This window comes from Bison bison, unplaced genomic scaffold (assembly GCF_000754665.1).
Source record: "Bison bison bison isolate TAMUID 2011002044 unplaced genomic scaffold, Bison_UMD1.0 scf7180017864304, whole genome shotgun sequence".
Classification (NCBI taxonomy): domain Eukaryota; kingdom Metazoa; phylum Chordata; class Mammalia; order Artiodactyla; family Bovidae; genus Bison; species Bison bison.
Genome location: NW_011494876.1, coordinates 712,339 through 731,655, shown reverse-complemented (window position 1 = coordinate 731,655; position 19,317 = coordinate 712,339). Strand labels below are relative to the sequence as shown.

At 43.4% G+C, this 19,317-nt stretch overlaps 1 protein-coding gene across 10 annotated transcripts in view; it reads right to left on the bottom strand.

Moving 5' to 3' along the window:
- MAGI1 (membrane associated guanylate kinase, WW and PDZ domain containing 1) overlaps positions 1–19,311 on the bottom strand; it is a 647,256-nt gene extending 627,945 nt beyond the window's left edge. For all 10 annotated transcript variants that reach the window (XM_010851514.1, XM_010851515.1, XM_010851520.1 and 7 more), the window contains exon 1: positions 18,789–19,311. In XM_010851514.1, the coding sequence (XP_010849816.1) occupies positions 18,789–19,101 (313 nt within the window). In that variant the 5' untranslated portion in view covers positions 19,102–19,311. The remainder of the gene's footprint in view (positions 1–18,788) is intronic.
- Positions 19,312–19,317: the final 6 nt, after the last annotated feature.

Below are 19,317 nucleotides of genomic sequence, written 5' to 3'. Positions count from 1 at the left end.
ACACAGAGAAGTGAAGTCACATGCCCAAGGCCATACAGCAGGTAAAGAGCAGACTGGAACTGAAATCAGGGCAGCCCACTGTAACCACCTAGCTCTTTTGACTCACAGAGTTCATGGTTCCCTATAGCCTGATTCTGTATGTATTCCAGCAATACCCGCTACAGCTAATGAGGCTGGTGACCTTCTTCACATCCCTTGCATTTTGAGTGCTCAGGCTGTTACCTCACTCAGCACAACACAATGCTTGTTCTGCTTACTTAATTCCATTTCTCTCTTCAAGTCCATGCTTGTCAAGCTTTGCCAGCAGACTGAAAATTTGTCTGCTCATCTCTCACTCTGCCCTTCAGGAATCCATGGTGTGTCTCCATAGTTCTCCTGCACTACTCAATCAAAATTCCTGGATAATTTTCATCTCTTCCCTAAGCCATGCATATATCTGAAAGCACCTACCCACCATGAGAAGGCAGCCATTCAGCTTCATTCATTCACTGGTCCATGGAATGAATGGACCAATTCATTGGTTTGTTCTGCTCAGCTATCAAGTGCCAGAAACTGCCTGGCCACAAGAATAAGAAAGCAGGGAATTCCCTGGTGGTCCAGTGCTTAGGACTTAGTGCTTTCACTGCCATGGCCTGGGTTGGATCCCTGGTTGGGGAACTAAGATCCTGAAAGCAGCACTGCGCAGCCAAAAGACGAATAGCAAAGTATATGATTCAAGTTCCTGCCCTTAAGGTAATCACATTCTGGTGGGACAGATAATAAAGGGGTTAATTTCAGATGGCGATGAGGGCAAAAGCAAAAGTAGAGTGATGCAGTGGTGAGTGACTGGAGGAGGGGAAGGTTCTATGAGAAGGTAACATGAGTCTAGACCAGGATTTCTAAATCTTGGTACAATACCAAGGACCCAGATGACTAAACTCAGTCCTACTGCAAGTGGCCAATGATCTGCTTAAGCCTCAAGGACTGGTTTACACACAGTATGTGGCATTCTTCTCCATCTCTCTCCCCCTGGCTATAAATAAGCAGGCCTGTCACCCCTTTTGCCACGGTCACCTGTCTGCAAACAAGAGAAGCCATCCTAAGGTCAAGCCAGCATTGTGAAGAGAGCACTGAGAGAATCAAGGCTACCCTTTACAGTATCTAGGCTGTGTCCCTACAGTTGGTAAGTATAGGCTGAAATCCAATCCATTCTCTGCTCTCCACGCCACGCAGGGATGTGTTTGCCCAGCAGAGATATAATTTCTACTCTGAACAAAGACATCATATGGGCTAGTGGCAGCTCCAAAGCAAATCAGAAAAACATGGCCCATGCCCTGATCAAACCCTACCTGAAGCTCCCTTCTTATTCTGAAATCCTTGGTTACATATATCAGTTAATCCTCTTTGCTGTTTAAGCCATTTGAGTTGTTTTTTCCTTTGATTTGCAACCAAAAGCATCAAGTGATAAAATGGCTTATGCGACTCCCAGGTAACTTAAGAGTTTCCCTCCCTGCATAAAATACTCAAATTGAAGTAATTTATTCAACCATCTGTTATATTAGGTGCTGGAGACTGAGCAGTCCACAGGAAAAACATCATCCCTAGCTTCATGGAATTTATCTGTTCTATGTAAACCACTCCATTTGAGACAAGCAGCACACTGCCATACCAAGCTTCTTCAAGAAAAGTGCCACCAGTAAATATACTGATAAAACGGTCAAAAGGACACTTAAAATCTACCTGTCCCAGGCTTTCACACTTAACAAACATCAACACAAAGGGTCACTTCAGCCTCTTTTTCTTGGAACAGATAAATGTGTCACTAAAGAAATATGACTGCCCTCACCATTTGTAATAGCAATGTCTCCCATGCTGTTCAGTCTGGTAGACTCTAGCCACGAGTGGCTGCTGCTACTGCTAAGTCACTTCAGTCGTGTCCGACTCTGTGCGACCCCATAGACAGCAGCCCACCAGGCTCCCCCGTCCCTGGGATTCTCCAGGCAAGAACACTGGAGTGGGTTGCCATTTCCTTCTCCAATGCATGAAAGTGAAAAGAGAAAGTGAAGTCACTCAGTCGTATCCAACTCTTAGCGACCCCATGGACTGCAGCCTTCCAGGCTCCTCCATCCATGGGATTTTCCAGGCAAGAGTACTAGAGTGGGGTGCCATTGCCTTCTCCAGCGTGGCTGCTGCTGCTGCTGCCAAGTCGCTTCAGTCGTGTCCGACTCTGTGCAACCCCATGGACTGCAGCCCACCAGGCTTCTCCTTCCATGGGATTCTCCAGGCAAGAACACTGGAGTGGGTTGCCATTTCCTTCTCCAGCAGCGTGGCTACTTATGGCTAAATTTAATTTAATGCTATGTAAATAAAAAGGAAAAAAAACCTTTTTCATAGCATGGCTGGTGAGAGGTAGCCACGCCACCGCATGACAAGTACACAATCTCCTTATGCTAGTGTATAAAACAGCAGACAGCACAGGTGAAGAACATCTCCATCACTGCAAAAAAAAACTCTACTGGGTTGTATTAATACTTTCCTTCTCCAGAGTTTACTTTCTATTTTACAAAAAGGCAAGCACGGTGATGAGGAAGAGGTCTCTTAAATTACTAGGCTAATGCTAGGGTCCTGAAGCAAAAAGATGACCTTCCACATACGCATCTGCACACAGCCAGTATGTGCACCCTAAAAGAACCAGCAGCTCAAATAACTCAATTAGTATTTCTATTCTTGACTCCATTCCCCAATCAATGTTCATTTAAATGTAGAGTGGGGTCTGCTACCATCATTTATTAGGGAACTGGATTTGAAAAGGCTAGGATGTCTCAAGGCCTGGAGTCTCAAGCTTTAAACTTACAACAACAAGCCAAAATTTTTTTTTAAACAAACGTGTGGATTCACAGGGTCCACCCTCTAGGATTCTAGATTCCACAGGTCTGAGATGGGGCCAAGTAACCCCCGAGTTTCATAAACACTGGCTGATTCTGAATCGGTGACCATTTTATGAACCACTCTTTGGAATTGGGGTTATCAGGATTCCACTGGGCAGGGAGACATGAGTCAGCGGCACCAACGGACTCGCCCGCAGATGTCCAGAGCTCACAAACTCTCCCAGGTAATTCTGATGTACTTTCCATTTATCCAAAACCTAATTTGCGGGCCCCTGTTTCTGAAGTTGATTATTTTCTCCAAGCAGCTCTGCCTGCAAGCTGCTGGCAGCCACCAGGTGACTACAAGTGCCTGGTAACAGGTACCCAGGGCTTCCAATTTCCCCCACAGCCCTTCCAGAATGTCTTTCTTCCCTCAGGAATCCAGGCAATAGGGTGACTCATCATGTTTTATCAAACCCCATGGACGGGCTCCTTCCACCAAAACAGATTCCAGCAGTGACAACCAGCTATCATCTTCCCCAGTAACGCCGTCTTCTAACAATCGCCTTCCTCAGAGATAATTCACGCAGAATAGCTTCAGCTTACATTTTTAGCTAAAATGTCTCAGAAACGGATTCACATTGCTTTAGAAAGCCTAGGCCTTTCTTCCTTATGGCAGTATTTTCCCACAGACAGAGACAGAAATAGCCAAGAGCTGCACTGAGTTTTCCTCTGCTGGGCATCCTAACTCTCTGACATTCCTTTTTCAAATCATGATATGTGTACAATACATCAATATTGAGACAACACTTTGTGCTTTCTAAAGAGTCTTCCTAGACCCTGTGTAGGTACTAAACGGTGACTTTGCACTGTGGCATGATTCCTCATGGCTGGACTCTTCTCTCTGCCAAATACCAAAGCTCGGGAAGCTCACCAATGTCTGTCCAGCCTAAAATACTGCAGAGGACTTCCCTGGTGGTCCAGTAGTTAAGACTCCACTGCAGAGGGCACAGGCTCATTCCCTGGTCTGGGAAGATCCTGCATGTGGCATAGGGCAGCAAAAAAATTAAAATTAAAAAAAAAAAATAAAAACCGTTAAAACACTGCAGAATATAAGCCTTTCCTGCTCCATCTTATCCTTGGGCCTTTTAAAGTAGGACAGAAGCCAAATTTCATCCTAACTTGGGGGAATCATGGGTGCCCCAAAAGTGGTGATCATACTGAAGGAGGCGGATCAGAGCATACAGCAGTCTCCACTTGAAAACACTCCTTAGTTTTGTCTCACACTCAAAGTCCTGAATTACATATAGTATATCTTATCTAAAATCTGAATTCCTAGACAGTCTCTTGGAATGTTCTCACTATGATACAGATATGGAGAGAAAGAAGGCAATGGGAGCAGAAGAGAATAGAAACACAGTCCCCATCCACACCTGGCACAATCTGAGCTCTATGCCGGGTTCTCACTGCCAACTCTACAGTTTTCATTTTACAGAGGCCCGTCCTTGGTTGGCTCCATGACAGAAAAACTGCACTCCCTAAATTTCAAATCTGATTTACACAAGTCCCCTTCCCCATCCTAGGTCAGCAAGCCTGGTGCCCACCATGAATCCTGCAACACAAAACGATCTATGATGCAGGCAGGAAAGCAAGAAGGGCTGCACTGGTTTTCAAAAAACTAGAATTCTACCAGATAATGCTGGCCTGGAGAACAGAGGTGAATCGTGCTCTGAAAGCATCTGCTCTTGGACTAAAGGTCAGGGTCCTGATTTACCTGTAGAATAGCCAAATGAGACGTGTTATTAGGGATTTTCCTGCCATATTTAGAAGTTCCCTAAGAAATACACATAAAAGTCATTCATTCTTTAATTTGGAAGACTACACATTTTAGAGTACAATAACCTCAGGGCAGAGAATATATACTGTTCCCAGTACATACTCACATAAATGTCATCAAGATGTTATTTTGCACCCAGTTCTAAGACTCAGCAGACCAGGACCCTGAAATAAAATAGTCCAAGACTCAAGATCAGCTGTCAAAATATAGCCTCTCCCCATCTCCTTGTGACTCGAATGGGAGAGCTGTCACCAGCTAAGCGACCAATAAACTAACATGGTCTAAAGAGACAAACCTGACCACTTCTGGAACTTCTTATTCTCCTCAACACACGTTTGTGGGCCCTCTCTGGGAGCCAGTGGCTATTCTGGGCCCTGAAAACACAGATGAGTAAGAAATGTGATAAATGTTCTTGAAGAAACAGTATGAGAGACATCAAGTGAGAGAGACAAACAGGTCAACCAGAGGCTGCAGCTTGTTGCTTGAGGACCAAATACGGCTCCCAGATGTGTTGCTTGGTTTATCCATGCTTTAGAAAATTTTTGAACTAACACTTTCAAATTGGCAAAGTTCATTTTTTTTTAACAATCAAAGATTCTGCACTTCTCTTTAAAGCGTAAAAAAATCTGGCAACGATGGGCAGTGCCCTGACAAGTCAACAACCAGCTGAAGCTGAGTGGCAACTGCTCCCTTTGAACAAAACAGCTCCTTCCAATTTACCCCAGTCCCCACCATTCCCTGATGCCCTTTAAAATATCCACTCATTATCTGCGTTTGTGATGACTATTGCAAAGGAACAATTCCAGTGCTAGGTAGGATCTGTTCTAACTGAGCTAAGTTAAGAAATATACAGGACTGTCACATCCAGGTGGCAGGGAGTTAAGTTGATAAGCAGCCTGAATGGTTTTTTCAAGGCATTAGTTTTAAAAAGATAAAATTCAAGTGAGACAAGAAGTTCTAGACATCTATCCAAAGAAAATAGCTGAAGAAGTTCACTGAAATGTATATATAAGGATATTCAGCAATGTGTTGTATAAAACAAGAACTAAAAACAACCTAAATGTTCACTCTGAAAACACGATTTAACATATTATAGCACTACTAAAAACCGATTCCACAGCCATCAAAATGGTAAAGTTGATCTACACATAAGTGTAAGAAAAAAGTCTATGATATGTCGTTAGGCACAAAGAAAAATCACACTAAAACTACATGTGCAGTACTATTCAATTTTCAGAAGAAAAAGACCCTCCCAAAAAAGTCTACCAAAAAAAAAAGTATGTGTATTTATATATGTTTATATATACATATAAATGTCTGGGTAAAAATAGAGTAACACATGTATTTCTCTGAGACGGGATTATGTGCAATGTGGGTACATTTTCCTTTCATACAGTCACATCTTTCTGTATAGTACACATTGTTTAAATGAGGGAACAAATTGAATTTCACCATGAAAAAACCATAAGCTATGGAAGCACAGAACAACAATGGAGAGTGATCGACAGTCATCCAAGATCACAACTTTGAGTTTTTAAAAAATTAGAAACCAAAAAAATCTACATGCCTGTGCTTTCTGGGAAGAGGAAAAGAAAAAAAACTACATGCTCCAACACCAAAGAAAGTCATTTTTTAATAACTTGATCTTGAGTTTTGAATTCTTAACCAAGTCACACAGACTTAAACAGGCTGATAGTTGGAGGAGGAAATGAACAGGCTCTCCCTATCTGATGTAAATTCCAACGCTTAGCCAAGAATCCAGGTGGTAAAATACTGACTCTATTTAAATCAAGCCAAAGTGATGCCTTCCGTGGCCACATTACATAAGCAATAGGCTCCACTGCTGCACACATCTGGTCAGAATAAAGGCCCTCTAAGACCTTCAACACAATTAATTCAATATTTTCCTGACAGTTCAAAATGCTACGACAACTGGCAGACAAGCATCTTAAATCATCACGGAAAAGTCAGACATATGGCTAAGTATATTTAATATGCTTTAAAAATAAGCCACAGATTTTTGAGCCAACGAGATCTTAGGCAAGAATTTTTATTTATTTAAAAGTTATGCCTACTCGTTACCTCAAAAGATTTCAATTCAAAGGTGATTGCTTGAGAACCTAGAGAGGGCAGAGATTACAAAGAGACATAAAACAGGGATGCTGCCTTCAAGACTGTGAGAAGCACATAACCCAGTGCAGGAGACAGACAAGCAAACTGCGTTCAAGACACTATTGTGACTCTTGAAATCATGATGTGCATGCGGGAAGACAGCACAGAGGAGGAAATAATCAACAGTGTTGGTGATGGAGATCTGGGAAAAGAGAAGGCAAATAAGCAGAATTGTTTGAAACTCTGTAGCAGCACCCTGTGTTCTGCCCAATAAACACTTTGCAAATCCATTTTATGATTATTATTATTAATTCTGGGACTCTTTTTGGGGATAGGTGAGGTCACCGGGCATGGTTTGCTGTCTCAGACAGCAATGGTACAGCTTAACAGAGGTCAACACACTTCTAGTGTGGAAAAACCTAGGACGAGAATTTTGGAACCAGGCAGATCTGAGCTGGAATCTACCTAGTATAAGTAAGCTACCTGGGGACCAGGATAAATTACCTGAGCTCTCAAGCTACTTTTCTCATAGCTAAAATGAGAATGACATCATCCACCCAGGCAAAACCCTAACCGGGGTCTCAGAGACATGGCAGAAGATGAATATATAGTAATTATGATGATCAGTTTACTGCTTCTAATTCAGATTCCCAATCTCAACCATGAAACTACACCTGAGAGAAGAGCTTCCGGACTCAGTCTCAGGGCCCTCTGGGACTGGATAGCTCTCTGCGATGGTTGTTGCTGTCCAGTCACTAAGCACGCCAGGTTCCTCTGCCCTCCACTATCTCCTGGAGTTTGCTCAAATTCATGTCCACTGAGTTGGTGACCCTATGTAACCATCTCATCCTCTGTCACCCGCTTCTCCTCCTGCCCTCAATCTCTCCCAGCATCAGGGTCTTTTCCAACGAGACAGCTCTTCGCATCAGGTGGACGTATTCTGCACTGTAGGATGTTTGGTCACATCTCTGGGCTCTGCTCTCTAAATGCCACTTAGCATTGCCCCATCCTGAGTTGAGACACGGAGAAGGCAATGGCACCCCACTCCAGTACTCTTGCCTGGAAAATCCCATGGATGGAGGAGCCTGATAGGCTGCAGTCCATGGGGTCGAGAAGAGTCAGACACGACTGAGCAACTTCACTTTCACTTTTCACTTTCATGCATTGGAGAAGGAAATGCCAACCCACTCCAGTGTTCTTGCCTGAAGAATCCCAGGGACGGGGGAGCCTGGTGGGCTGCTGTCCATGGGGTCGCACAGAGTCGGACACGACTGTCGTGACTTAGCAGCAGCAGCAGCAGAGTTGAGACAACCAACAACATCTCCAGACATGGCCAAATGTCCCTTGGGGATCAAAATCCTCTTCAGTTGAAAAACCACTTTTGCAGAGGATGGATTGTTGGGTCTTTGTTGATGGGTCTTCATTTCTGAACTGAAAATTATCATGGCTGCTATTAGGTAGGTATGGCGGTAAGGACTACATACCATACACACCAAGCACAGGATAAACTGTTTTGCATATGTTTTCTCATTTAATCCTCACAACCACCCCTATGAGGTAGGCATTATTCTCATTTTCAACTGGAACAACTGACGTTCTGGGAGGTTAACATGCCTATGGCTCTTCAGCTGGAGTCAGACCCAACCAGGCTGACTTCAAAAGCTTGTACCACCAAGTCCCACTGCCTCTCCAGCCTTTCTTGATTCAGGAGTCTAGGTATGGTGCCACGAAGGCCAGAGGACCTCACGGTCAAGCTCTTAAGGATCACTTTTGCTGGTACTGCCCTACCCAGGACCCCCAGGAAACTGGGAGAGGATCATCCTCCCTACACCTTCCTGAACCAGGGTCCTGAGGACACTCATTAGAATTAATTCTTCACCAGTGACAACACGGAAGAAATTCAGGCAGAGATCCAGAGGTTTCCTTCTTCCTTGTCTGCACTAATCCAGTCTCAGCCTTTTTAAATAGTGGCATCTGAATCAGGCAGAAAAATGAGGGCTTTTTCTAGACTTGAAAAGCTCTCTAGGGAACTGTGTACCACAATTGCTATCTCTCAAGAGATCCTTTCTTCTCCCGCACGTGCTTTCCAACAGGGAACATTCAAACAATAACAGAAGCCGGTATTTCGTGAGCACTCACCACGTGCCAGGCCCTGGGCCATGTGGTTTACCTCAGTCTCCTAATTTGATCCTTCCATCAGCCTCAGGTAGTAGGTATTATTATCCCCATTTTCAGAAGGGGAAATCCTGGCACAGTGAGGAAGAGTATCTTGCCCTAAGTCACACAGGTATTATACTGAAAAGCCTGACTTCTAACCCAGGCCAGCCTGCGTCCAAAACCTGCCAATCTACAACACACTGATAAATGCATACAGTCCTGTTAACACTGTATATGGCAATAACTGTGAAACATGGCTTAAATCAGGGCATAATGGCCTTTTAATTGCACCACCATGCCACTGTCCATAAAGAGAGCTTCGAGTCTCTCCTCACAATGGACTGAAAGATTAGCCTTATTGTGGAAAACATAACTGCATCCCATTAAAGTCACACACTAATGCCTCCGCTGGCAGTAAGAACAGGGCTGACACCTTAGCCGGGAGGATATAATTCTCTTACGTAACTCATTCTCACCACACTGCAGATGGAACAGGAAAAGTCGATACACACAACTGACGGTGCCTGGAACATCTCCACCATCATCCACTGAAGGGTGAGAGAGTGTGCAAAGTTATCTGGCACACTCAGCACGGTGCTGGTCTAAATCCCTAAAATAAAGACCATTTGAGACCAGCCTACAAGGCTCACTGTCTTCAAGGTTACTCTGAAATCAATCAGTGAAGCTCTATTTAGCCCAAGTTATAGACAGCAAAAGTTAAATCAAGTTTAATGCAGTTTATCATAAAGTACCTACATTTTCAGAGACTTTCAAATATCAGAATTTTCAGAGGCAACCAAGCTCAGAGAGAATTCTTCTAACTCTAAAGTTGACAGTGGACATTCAAGAAATACTTGAGCAATTACTATGCATTAGGCACCATTCTTGGTATTGGGGATCCAGCAGGAAACAGATCTACAACAACCCTACCCTCTTGGAGCTTATATTTGAGAGAGACAAAGTAAGGAAATTAGTCATTCTGAAATACTTCACATATTATAAAGTAAAATAAAGCAGAGGACAGGATTGGGAATGACAAAGACAAGTGGGAAAGATTTGAAGTTCATGAGGGAGTAAGCCTCCCAGGTGACCAGGTGGGGACCACCAGGCCACGGCCGGGGAGACAGAGGACAAGTTACAGGCCAGATCGTTGGCGGGTGGGGGGTCTTGTGAGTCACCAGGAGGATTTCAGTTTTTACTCAGAGACAGAAGGACTAGAGAAACAACTGTGTTATAGATTATCCATTCTTTAATTATTTAGCTATAAAAAGAGATTACTATTTAATCATAAGAGACATTGTTCAAATTACATCTTCTCGGGTTGCTACATGCTTTCAGAAAGGATAACATCTAGAATACACTGGACCCTCCACAGGCTGCTATACCATAAAGCGAAAATCAGCATTACTTGCTTGTGCTTGACATCCATGCAGGTTCAGCTGCGAAAAACACCAAAACAAATTCCCCAGACATACTACATGGATGTTGACATCCACAGGAGCGCAGTAGAGCAAAGCTCCAGTGTTTACCAAGGATTTTTCAAGGTTATAGATCTCACATATGAGCTCCATAAAGACAGGCAGGAAGGCAGTAACCTCCTTTTTTTAGGATATGAATGTCAGCCCTTAACGAATTTGACAGCCTTTATTCACAGTGTATACAAAAATCAGTATATTCTGTTACACGTATATACAAACTTAAGGAAGGGACCACTGACATCACAGACTGGTGTTTTGCATTAAATAATCATCGTTTATAAAGCAACATCCTTCATGTAAACCCTTGTGGTAAGGAGATGTCAGAATGTTTTCCCTTATAAACCACTTAATTCCCCTTGGTGGATATCATCAATTCTGCCATCCGAAACTAGCTGGGTAATGAATGCCAACAAATGCAGTGAGCCCACTGTATGCCACGGCATCATAAGGTCAAGTTATTCGATTTTTAAATAACATGGCCATTGGCAAAGAGTAGCCACCAGAAACAGTGGACATGTTGGGTTCACTGTCCTTGCATTATTTTTTGTAAAAGCTGTAGAATGTTCCACAGTAAAACCTAAATATATCCTTCAGAGAGTGGTCTTTTGGCACCAAGAACAAAAACAGATTGATTTTTGAAAGTTTAAGTTAAAAAAAAGAAGACATAAACACAAAGCTCAGTTTAAGAGCAAGAGAGGACAAAAATCAGGCTGCTTTCTGCAGCAAAGATCCGATTCGCTCTTGGCTGGAAAAACTGCACCCAGGGACAAGGCTACAAGAAGACAGAGGTAAAGTGTCATTCTTCTGGATGCTGACATAGACCAGGTCCCACATAAACAGAAAACAGGACAGTTCCTCGTCATCCTGTTGAATGAACATCTGAAATTTCACCTCTTAAACCCCACCTAGAGTCCACAGGCAGAAATACTTAAGTACAATTCATGAAGCCTTGTCAGTTATTTATTTATTTATAGCTCAGTATAAATTATTAGAGAACCAGCTGATCAGAATGCCTAGTGATGAGAAAATGAACATATTAGGATCCAAACTGAGAAGAAATCAAAGAGGAATAGAGAGGAAAGGAGGAAACATGTTGTAGATGGCCTGATCTACATTCAGCATCCTAATAAGAAGCAGGAAGAGAAAATTCATTCATGCAGCCAACAAATTCTAGCGAGCACCTGTGGAAACAGTGACAGACTTTATCTTCTTGGGCTCCAAAATCACTGCACATGGCGACTGCAGCCATGAAATTAAAAGACGGTTGGTCCTTGGAAGTAGAGCTATGACAAACCTAGACAGCATACTGAAAAAAAGAAACATTACTTTGCCCACAAAGGTCTGCCTAGTCAAAGCTATGGTTTTTCCAGGAGTCACGTATGGATGTGAGAGTTGGACTATAAAGAAAGCTGAGCACTGAAGAATGGATGCTTTTGAACTGTGGTGTTGGAGAAGACTCTTGAGAGTACCCTGGACTGCAAGGAGATCCAACCAGTCCATTCTAAAGGAAATTAGTCCTGAATAATTACTGGAAGGACTGATGCTGAAGCTGAAGCTCGAATACTTTGGCCACCTGATGAGAAGAACTGACTCACTGGAAAAGACCCTGATGCTGGGAAAGATTGAAGGCAGGAAGAGAAGGGGACAAGAGAGGATGAGATGGTTGGATGGCATCACCAGCTCAATGGACATGACTTTGAGCAAGCTCTGGGAGTTGGGGATAGGGAAGCCTGGCCTGCTGCAGTCCATGGGGTTGCAAACAGACACGATGGGGCGACTGTACCAAACTGATGACTTGCCAGGTACTATTTTAGGGAAACAGAGGCATGAACACATGATACAAATTTCTTATTTTCATGAGCCTTACATTCCAATGGGAAGAGAGACAGACAATAAAGAAGCAACAAAAGAAGATAATGTGAAATTATATCAAGGCTATGAAAACACAAACCAAAATGGGGAGACGGCATGTCATACAGGGAGCTCTCTTATATGGGGATCAGTGTGAACACAGGGGCCAGCTCAGACTGGCTCTGGAGAACCAATTACATCCATCTCTTTCCAACTCCAGTGATGCAACAAATCAGTGTCTCCCTGCCACCAGAGCCAGTTGTTAAGCCTTTAGGAGCACACCACCAGATGAGGAGGTCTTTCTGAAGAGACACTAAATAGACAAGTCAATCTTGTGACCATCTTGGGTGGGGTCGGGGGGTGGGGGAGGAAGCAAGCCCAGAGACCCCAAAAGCAGAATTCACAGGAAACCAAGCAAGATAAAGCACTGTGTTTTAAAACACGAACAGAATTATTTTGTTAAAATGTTGTAATACATTCCAATTGGTCAAAATAAACACGCAATGTCAAAAGAACTCAAAAAAGCACAAAGAACTATATTCAATTGTGTAATGGTCCTAAGTCCCTCATTACAGCGAGGGGAAGGGTCTGGTGGTGGTGTTGTGGTTTTTAAATTGTGTCTTATTTATTGTCTCCATTCTGTCTGTAAAAAAAAAAAGTGGAGGGACAGTTTTGGTTCCTGGGTAATTTGCAAAACCACAAAATTCACTTACAAAAATATGTAAGCGTGACCTATAATATTACCAGTTTGGGAAACTACAATCACACCCTTTTAAACTTTTGGAGTCTGGGTTATTCAGGGAATCTTAGCATTTTATGAATGCAAAGGAACTGAAGAGGCATAACCACTTATTTTAGGTATAAAGAAAGGTCCAAATAGGTAATATACTGGAGATAACAGCACTAGTCACCTAGCTTGTTCACGATTATCTGTTTCATTTGATGCCATATTTGTTTTCTTCTTCTTTTTTTCAGCCCCACTGTGCAGCATATGGTATTTTAGTTCCTCAACCAGGGATCAAACACATGCCCTCTGCATTGGAAGCACAGAGTCTTAACATCTAGACTGCCAGGGAAGTTCAATGCCATATTTTCAATGTCACTCTATATCCTAGGACAGCAGTGCTCAAAATTGAGCATGCATCAGAATCACGTGACAACTTGTTTAAAACACCCACAGGCTGCACACTCCTGAGTTTAGGTATCTGTAGGGCTGGGTTAAGGGCCAGGAATCTGCACATATAACGAGTTCCCTGGTGATGTCAATGCCACTGGTCTGGGGACCCTACTTGAAATTCACTGATCCAAGAACTGGAAGCATGGGTTTTGCCACCTAACACAGCTGAGTTCCAGCTCCACTTCAGCCACTTGTATGACCCTTGGAAAAGCCACCCAAACCCTCTGGACTTCAGTCTCTGACACATAAGTCCAGTTGGGAGGAATAAAGAAATGCCCATAAAGCACTAGCTCAGCCAAGGGCAAGGCCTTTTAGAAGCAAGTGCTCAAAAAATACTAGTTACAGCCTACAGAAATGTTTCCTTAATCATCATGGCTCCCCATTATCTGCTATTTCACTTTCTGTGATTTCAGTTACCTACAGTCAACCCCAGTCTGAAAATATTAAACAGAAAATCCCACAAATACACAATTCACACGTTTTAAATTGTGCACCAAGTAACATGATGAAAGTTCCCACCTTCCCACTCTGTCCTGCCCAGGACATGAATCATCTCTTTGTCCAGGGTATCCTGACTATTAGTCACTTAGAAGTCCCGTTATCAAATCAACTGTCCAGGTATAGCAGTTCTTGTATTCAAGTGACCCTTACTGTGATCAATAATGGCCAGAAAGCACAAGAGGAGAAATGCTGGTAGTCCAGATCTGCCAAAGAGAAGCCATAAAGTACTTCCTTGAAGTGAAAAGGTACAAGTTCTCAACTTAATAAAATCATATGCTGTGGGGACTTCCCTGGTTAAGACTGCACTTCTACCCCAGAGGGCAAGGTTTTGATCCCTGATCTGGGAACTAAGATCCCATATGCCACATGGCACAATCAAAAAAAAATCATAAGCTGTGGATACTAAGATCTACAGTAAGAATGAATTTTCTATCTGTAAAATCATAAAGAAGGAAAAAAGAAATACATGCTAGTTTTGCTTTCATACTTAAAATTGCAAAGTTGCAGCTGCAGTGCATGATAAATGCTTTGATATTGATAAGATAGAAAAGGCATTAAATTTGTACAGTAAGGGATCTTGAGAGACCACATTCACATACCTTTTATTACAGTATACAGTGTTATAATTTGTTCTGTTTTCTCAAGTTGTTGTTAATCTCTCACTGTGCCTAATTTGGAATATACCATTCAAAAATACTTCACTTTTCTCCTTTTTCAACATACACTAGAATAAAGTTCAAAAGATAGATAAGATCAAAGATTGGAAAAGATATGGCAGAACTGGAACATTTATAGCAGCTTTATTCATAATAGGTGAAAGAAAAAAACAGTCCAAATGTCCATTGAGAAACAAAAATATAAACAATCTGGTATATGTATGCAATGTGATACTACTCCCCAATTCAAAACAACCATGATACACACAGTACGAAATCTCCAAAATATTTTGTTGAGGGCAAAAACCCAGACACAAAAGAGTGTCTTTTGTGCATTATTTCATTGATATGAATTTCAATGATAGACAAGACTAACCCAAAGTGAGAGAAATCAAATAGTCAATGCCTCTGGAAGAGGTGGAGGGAGCTGACTGGAAAAGTATAGGAGGGAAATTTCTGAGGTAATGGAAACGCTCTGTATCTTGATCTGGGTGAAGCAGACATGAGCATATACATTTGTCAAAGCCCATCAAACTATATACTTAAGATCTGTGCATTTTACTACAGGTAAATATAAACCTATAGTATATATAGTACATGTATATATATATCTTATTATATATATGAAGTGATTTATTTTATATAGCATATATATGTAAATTTCTTAAGGCACTTTTATGACAAAAAACTGTCATCCTTCATTTAAAATAAACCAACTCCAACCAAGTAGATCCATTTAGCTTGATTCTTTCACAGACCAGTCCTATTTCATATACCATTTACAACAGACTAGTTTAGTCTGTGCAACTTTCCAGAGAGCTGCCGTGAAATAGAGCAGAATTCTCTCCCACAAGAGGACCATGACATTTCCATACAGACAGCACCCAGAGTGACCCGTGGCCCTGGGAGTAGCTAGTTTAAGGCGCAGACAACTCAAAAGTATTATTTTCCTTTACCAAGCAGGAGCCTATTTAATATGATTAAAACACAGTAATAAAAACACAAGAAGAACAATTTTGTCCTATAATTTAAATCATATTCTCAATATGAAAGAGAAGGCTGGTGATGGTGAAGCCTGGATGGGAGGGGAGTTTGGGGAGAATGGATACACATATATATGTATGACTGAGTCCCTTCCCTGTTTACCTAAAACTACCACAACACTGTTAAGTCGGCTATATCCCAATACAAAATAAAAAGTTTCAAGCTACCAAAAAAAGAGAGAGAGAAGGCTGGTGAAATGCTTTCCAGTGCCTTCTTTCTGTAATGAAGATGTTAGAAGAGCTGCCTGCGCCTGTGTAATCATGACAGGAAATAGTAGCTTTCACATTGTGGTGGATTTCAGGCCATTCAAATGTCCCCATCCATAACTTTATTCCACTATAAGAAGAACAAGTAGGTTTGCATACACACACATGCACACACACTTTCTATGAGCATTCTTGCATAGCACACAGAATAATTCCGGGTGAAAGGAAATAAGATGGGAAGACACTAGCTTCCTTCAAACCCAGAGGCCTCTGATTCCAAACACACTTGGGTTACCTGACTGACCTTTCCAAAGTTTCACGATGATGCAGCATTGGGACAAAGCCTCCCAATGTTTGGTAACTGGTGGAGGGAGGCTCAGCCACCTATAGTATCTCACACACTGAGAATGAGCTCCCATCGATCAATTAGACACTAGTAAAACGCTCCCTGCGCCCATAATCTCCAGGATAGTCAGGAACTCGTGCCCATCCTCTACCAGCCATGTCTCCAAGATGCCCCTGCATGATGACCTGCAGCCGACCCCATCAAATGCTATGACAGTATTTTCTCTACAGTTGTATCAAGTCCTAGTAATGCAGGAACCTGAATTATGGTGTTAACCTCATAATTCAGATTCCTGACACTAAAAAAACCCAAGTCAGACATGACTTAGAGACTGAACAACAATGAAGTCCTCTAGGAAACCTTCTCTGATCATACAACTGGAAGTTAGTTCCTAGTTTCCTAAATGCTAATGCTCATTTTTTTAAGTATCATTTATATTGCACTTTAAGATCCTGTTTGTACATAGGCATTATTTTCTTCCCTGAGACTGGATGCTCCTAGAGATTGAGGACTGTTTTGTAAACTTCATTTTATCTCTAACATTGCCAGCTCAGTACATAGCACATAAATGTCTCAAAATGTTTGGTGATATATGGAGTAAGTGGAACCTGTTTTAATGGAGTAATGGTAATACACTGGGTTATTATCATTCTATACCTAATATCTAATAAAGTGCTAACACATTTTTTTTTAAAGCTAAACTTAAAAGCTAGACACAGAAATAAATAACTGCCCCAATTTCACTTGAAACGTAACAATAGCTAGTCTTTATTGAGCACTTATTATGTGTCAGGCACTATTCTGCACCCTTTATAAGTTTATGTAATACAAAACAGCCAGTTCAGAGATTCGGGAGACATATTTCCAGGTGAGACAAGGTGTTGGACCTTAAGCAAAGCTGAGGTGATATGCAGTAAATGAGGCATATTCTCTCCTTTCAATGAGCTTATCACCTTGTATGGAAAGAAGGGAAGGGATCTAACGCATAGTTCAGAATAAGTAAAAAACTGACAAGACACACATTTAGGGGAATCCAGAAGAAGGCTGATTTCTTCATCCTGGCAGGATGCCTGGGGGCTTCTTGGAGGAGGTGTGCAATCAGATACTGAGGACACAAATGTAAGGAGATTTCCATAACTGTCAGTCCGTCAGCTCCCAAAGCTACCAAAAGGCCGGTCTCTTCTCCCTGTCCCCCTCCTCCACGTCATCTGGAACAGGCCTGTTTCCAAAAGATGACTAGCTCAGCCCAGCCCTCCTTTCCTCTGCTGCTTGCCCTTTCAAGCACACAGGCACATGTATGAACTTTTCACCAAGGCTCAACCTGGTGCTTTTGCAGGGAAGAACCTGGATCACGGTGTTTGGTCATACAAGGGACCCCTTTAATGGAATCCATTCCTTCTCTACTTCTCCACTCAGGGACAGCCCTGAGCCTATACCAAACTAAGACGCAAGGGACTCCCCCTAGCCAGCAGCCATCAGAAGGGTCATCACTCCTCTCCAAGCTTCTGAGAGGTGAATTTGCTTCCACTCCCTTCTCTTAAGTGCACCCCTCAGGTCTCCCACACTCATCCCCCACCTCTTCCTCCTTGGTGGTTAAGGCTCTGCAACAAGGATTTTCAAACCCTCACTCTTGGTATCTGTGTGACCTTGGGCAAGTAACTGAACCAACATCAGTAAATGAAACAACGTCAGTCCCACCTTCTTCATCCGTAACATGGGGTTTATAAGAAAAACTCGCTCTCAGAATTGTTGTGCGTCAGAACAAAAGAGTGCAAGGAAAGCATTTTACACAGAACCTGACACATAATAAGCGACAAGAAATAGCAGCTATAATCATCTTCACAGGGATGATAACGATGGTTGCAGTGATGGGGATGGTGGTGATGTTGGTGGTAGTATAAACTTGGGCTTGAATGGCGCTGAAATACCCTCTCTATTCTCTCCCTCCACCGCCACCCACAAGTCTGGGGCCAGGCCACACGGTAGAGACACATGAGTCATCCAGTTGTGGGGTGAATGCAAGATCTTCAGGCTGCAGGCTTTGGGACTGAAAGGTGGTGATGCCCTAGCCCACCTGGCCGGTCACGGGGTGATGCTGATTTTCTGATTAAGGAGGTCCAACAATCAAAGACCCTCACCTCCTTCATACCCATTCTCCAGGTCTGAAAACAGCTAAGAGATCAAAGAACGCCGTAGCTACGCCCGCTGCAACACTCGCCCAGGGAACCAGGAGAGCGTCCACTTTGCCCCTGCCTCAGTTCCCCAACTCTCCTCCCGGTGCAGGCAAGCCACTGCTGCACTTGGTGGCAGAGATAACAGGTTAGCAAACCGGGCCAGGGAAAAATCTCTGCGCTTCCCCGAGCTAACCCAAGCCCCTCTTCCCAACGCAGGTGGGCAAACAATCCACAGCCTCTCAACAACTTGGTGTATTTCACCATCACTGGGCACACGGCCTCAACATCGCCCCTATACCGCGTTCGCAGGAGAAAAGCGGGAAATCGAAAGGGGGGCGGGAGGAGGCTTCTCAGCCGGGTTCCCTTTTCTGGGGGCGCCTCCAGGAGGCGCGTCCCGACTTACCTTGTCTGACGGCTTTGAAGGTGACGGCCTCCTTGCAGCTGTCGATGACTCCCAGTACGTCATAGCGGGGCAAGCCGGACACCCGGATCCCCTGCACCTCCAGAAGCAACTCGCCCTCGCTCAGCCGAGGGCCCTCGCCGCCACCGGGAAGCCCCGCCGCTTCGGTAGCCGTCACTGCTCCAACATACGGAAACTCTCCGTTCTCCGCGCCCCCCAGCACCGTCACCCCCAGCTCTCCCTGGGGTCCCCGCTTTACGGTGCATTCGTGAACCCTGCTAGTCCAGTGGTTCTTCTTCTGGATCACTTTCGACATGATGAGTTACACCCCTCCTACCTCCGCCAAAAAAAATAATGATAAAATGAGAGACAGGTGCCCCCCACAGCACAAGCCCCCAAGCCCCTGCTGGTTCATGGGAGAGACATCTCCCCCCCAAACAACGCAGCGGGAGAGAGAAACTTGGCAGCCTCGCTCCCTTGCACACACTCGCTCACTCAAGCCATCATAAAACAAACTTTCTGGGCTTCCCCG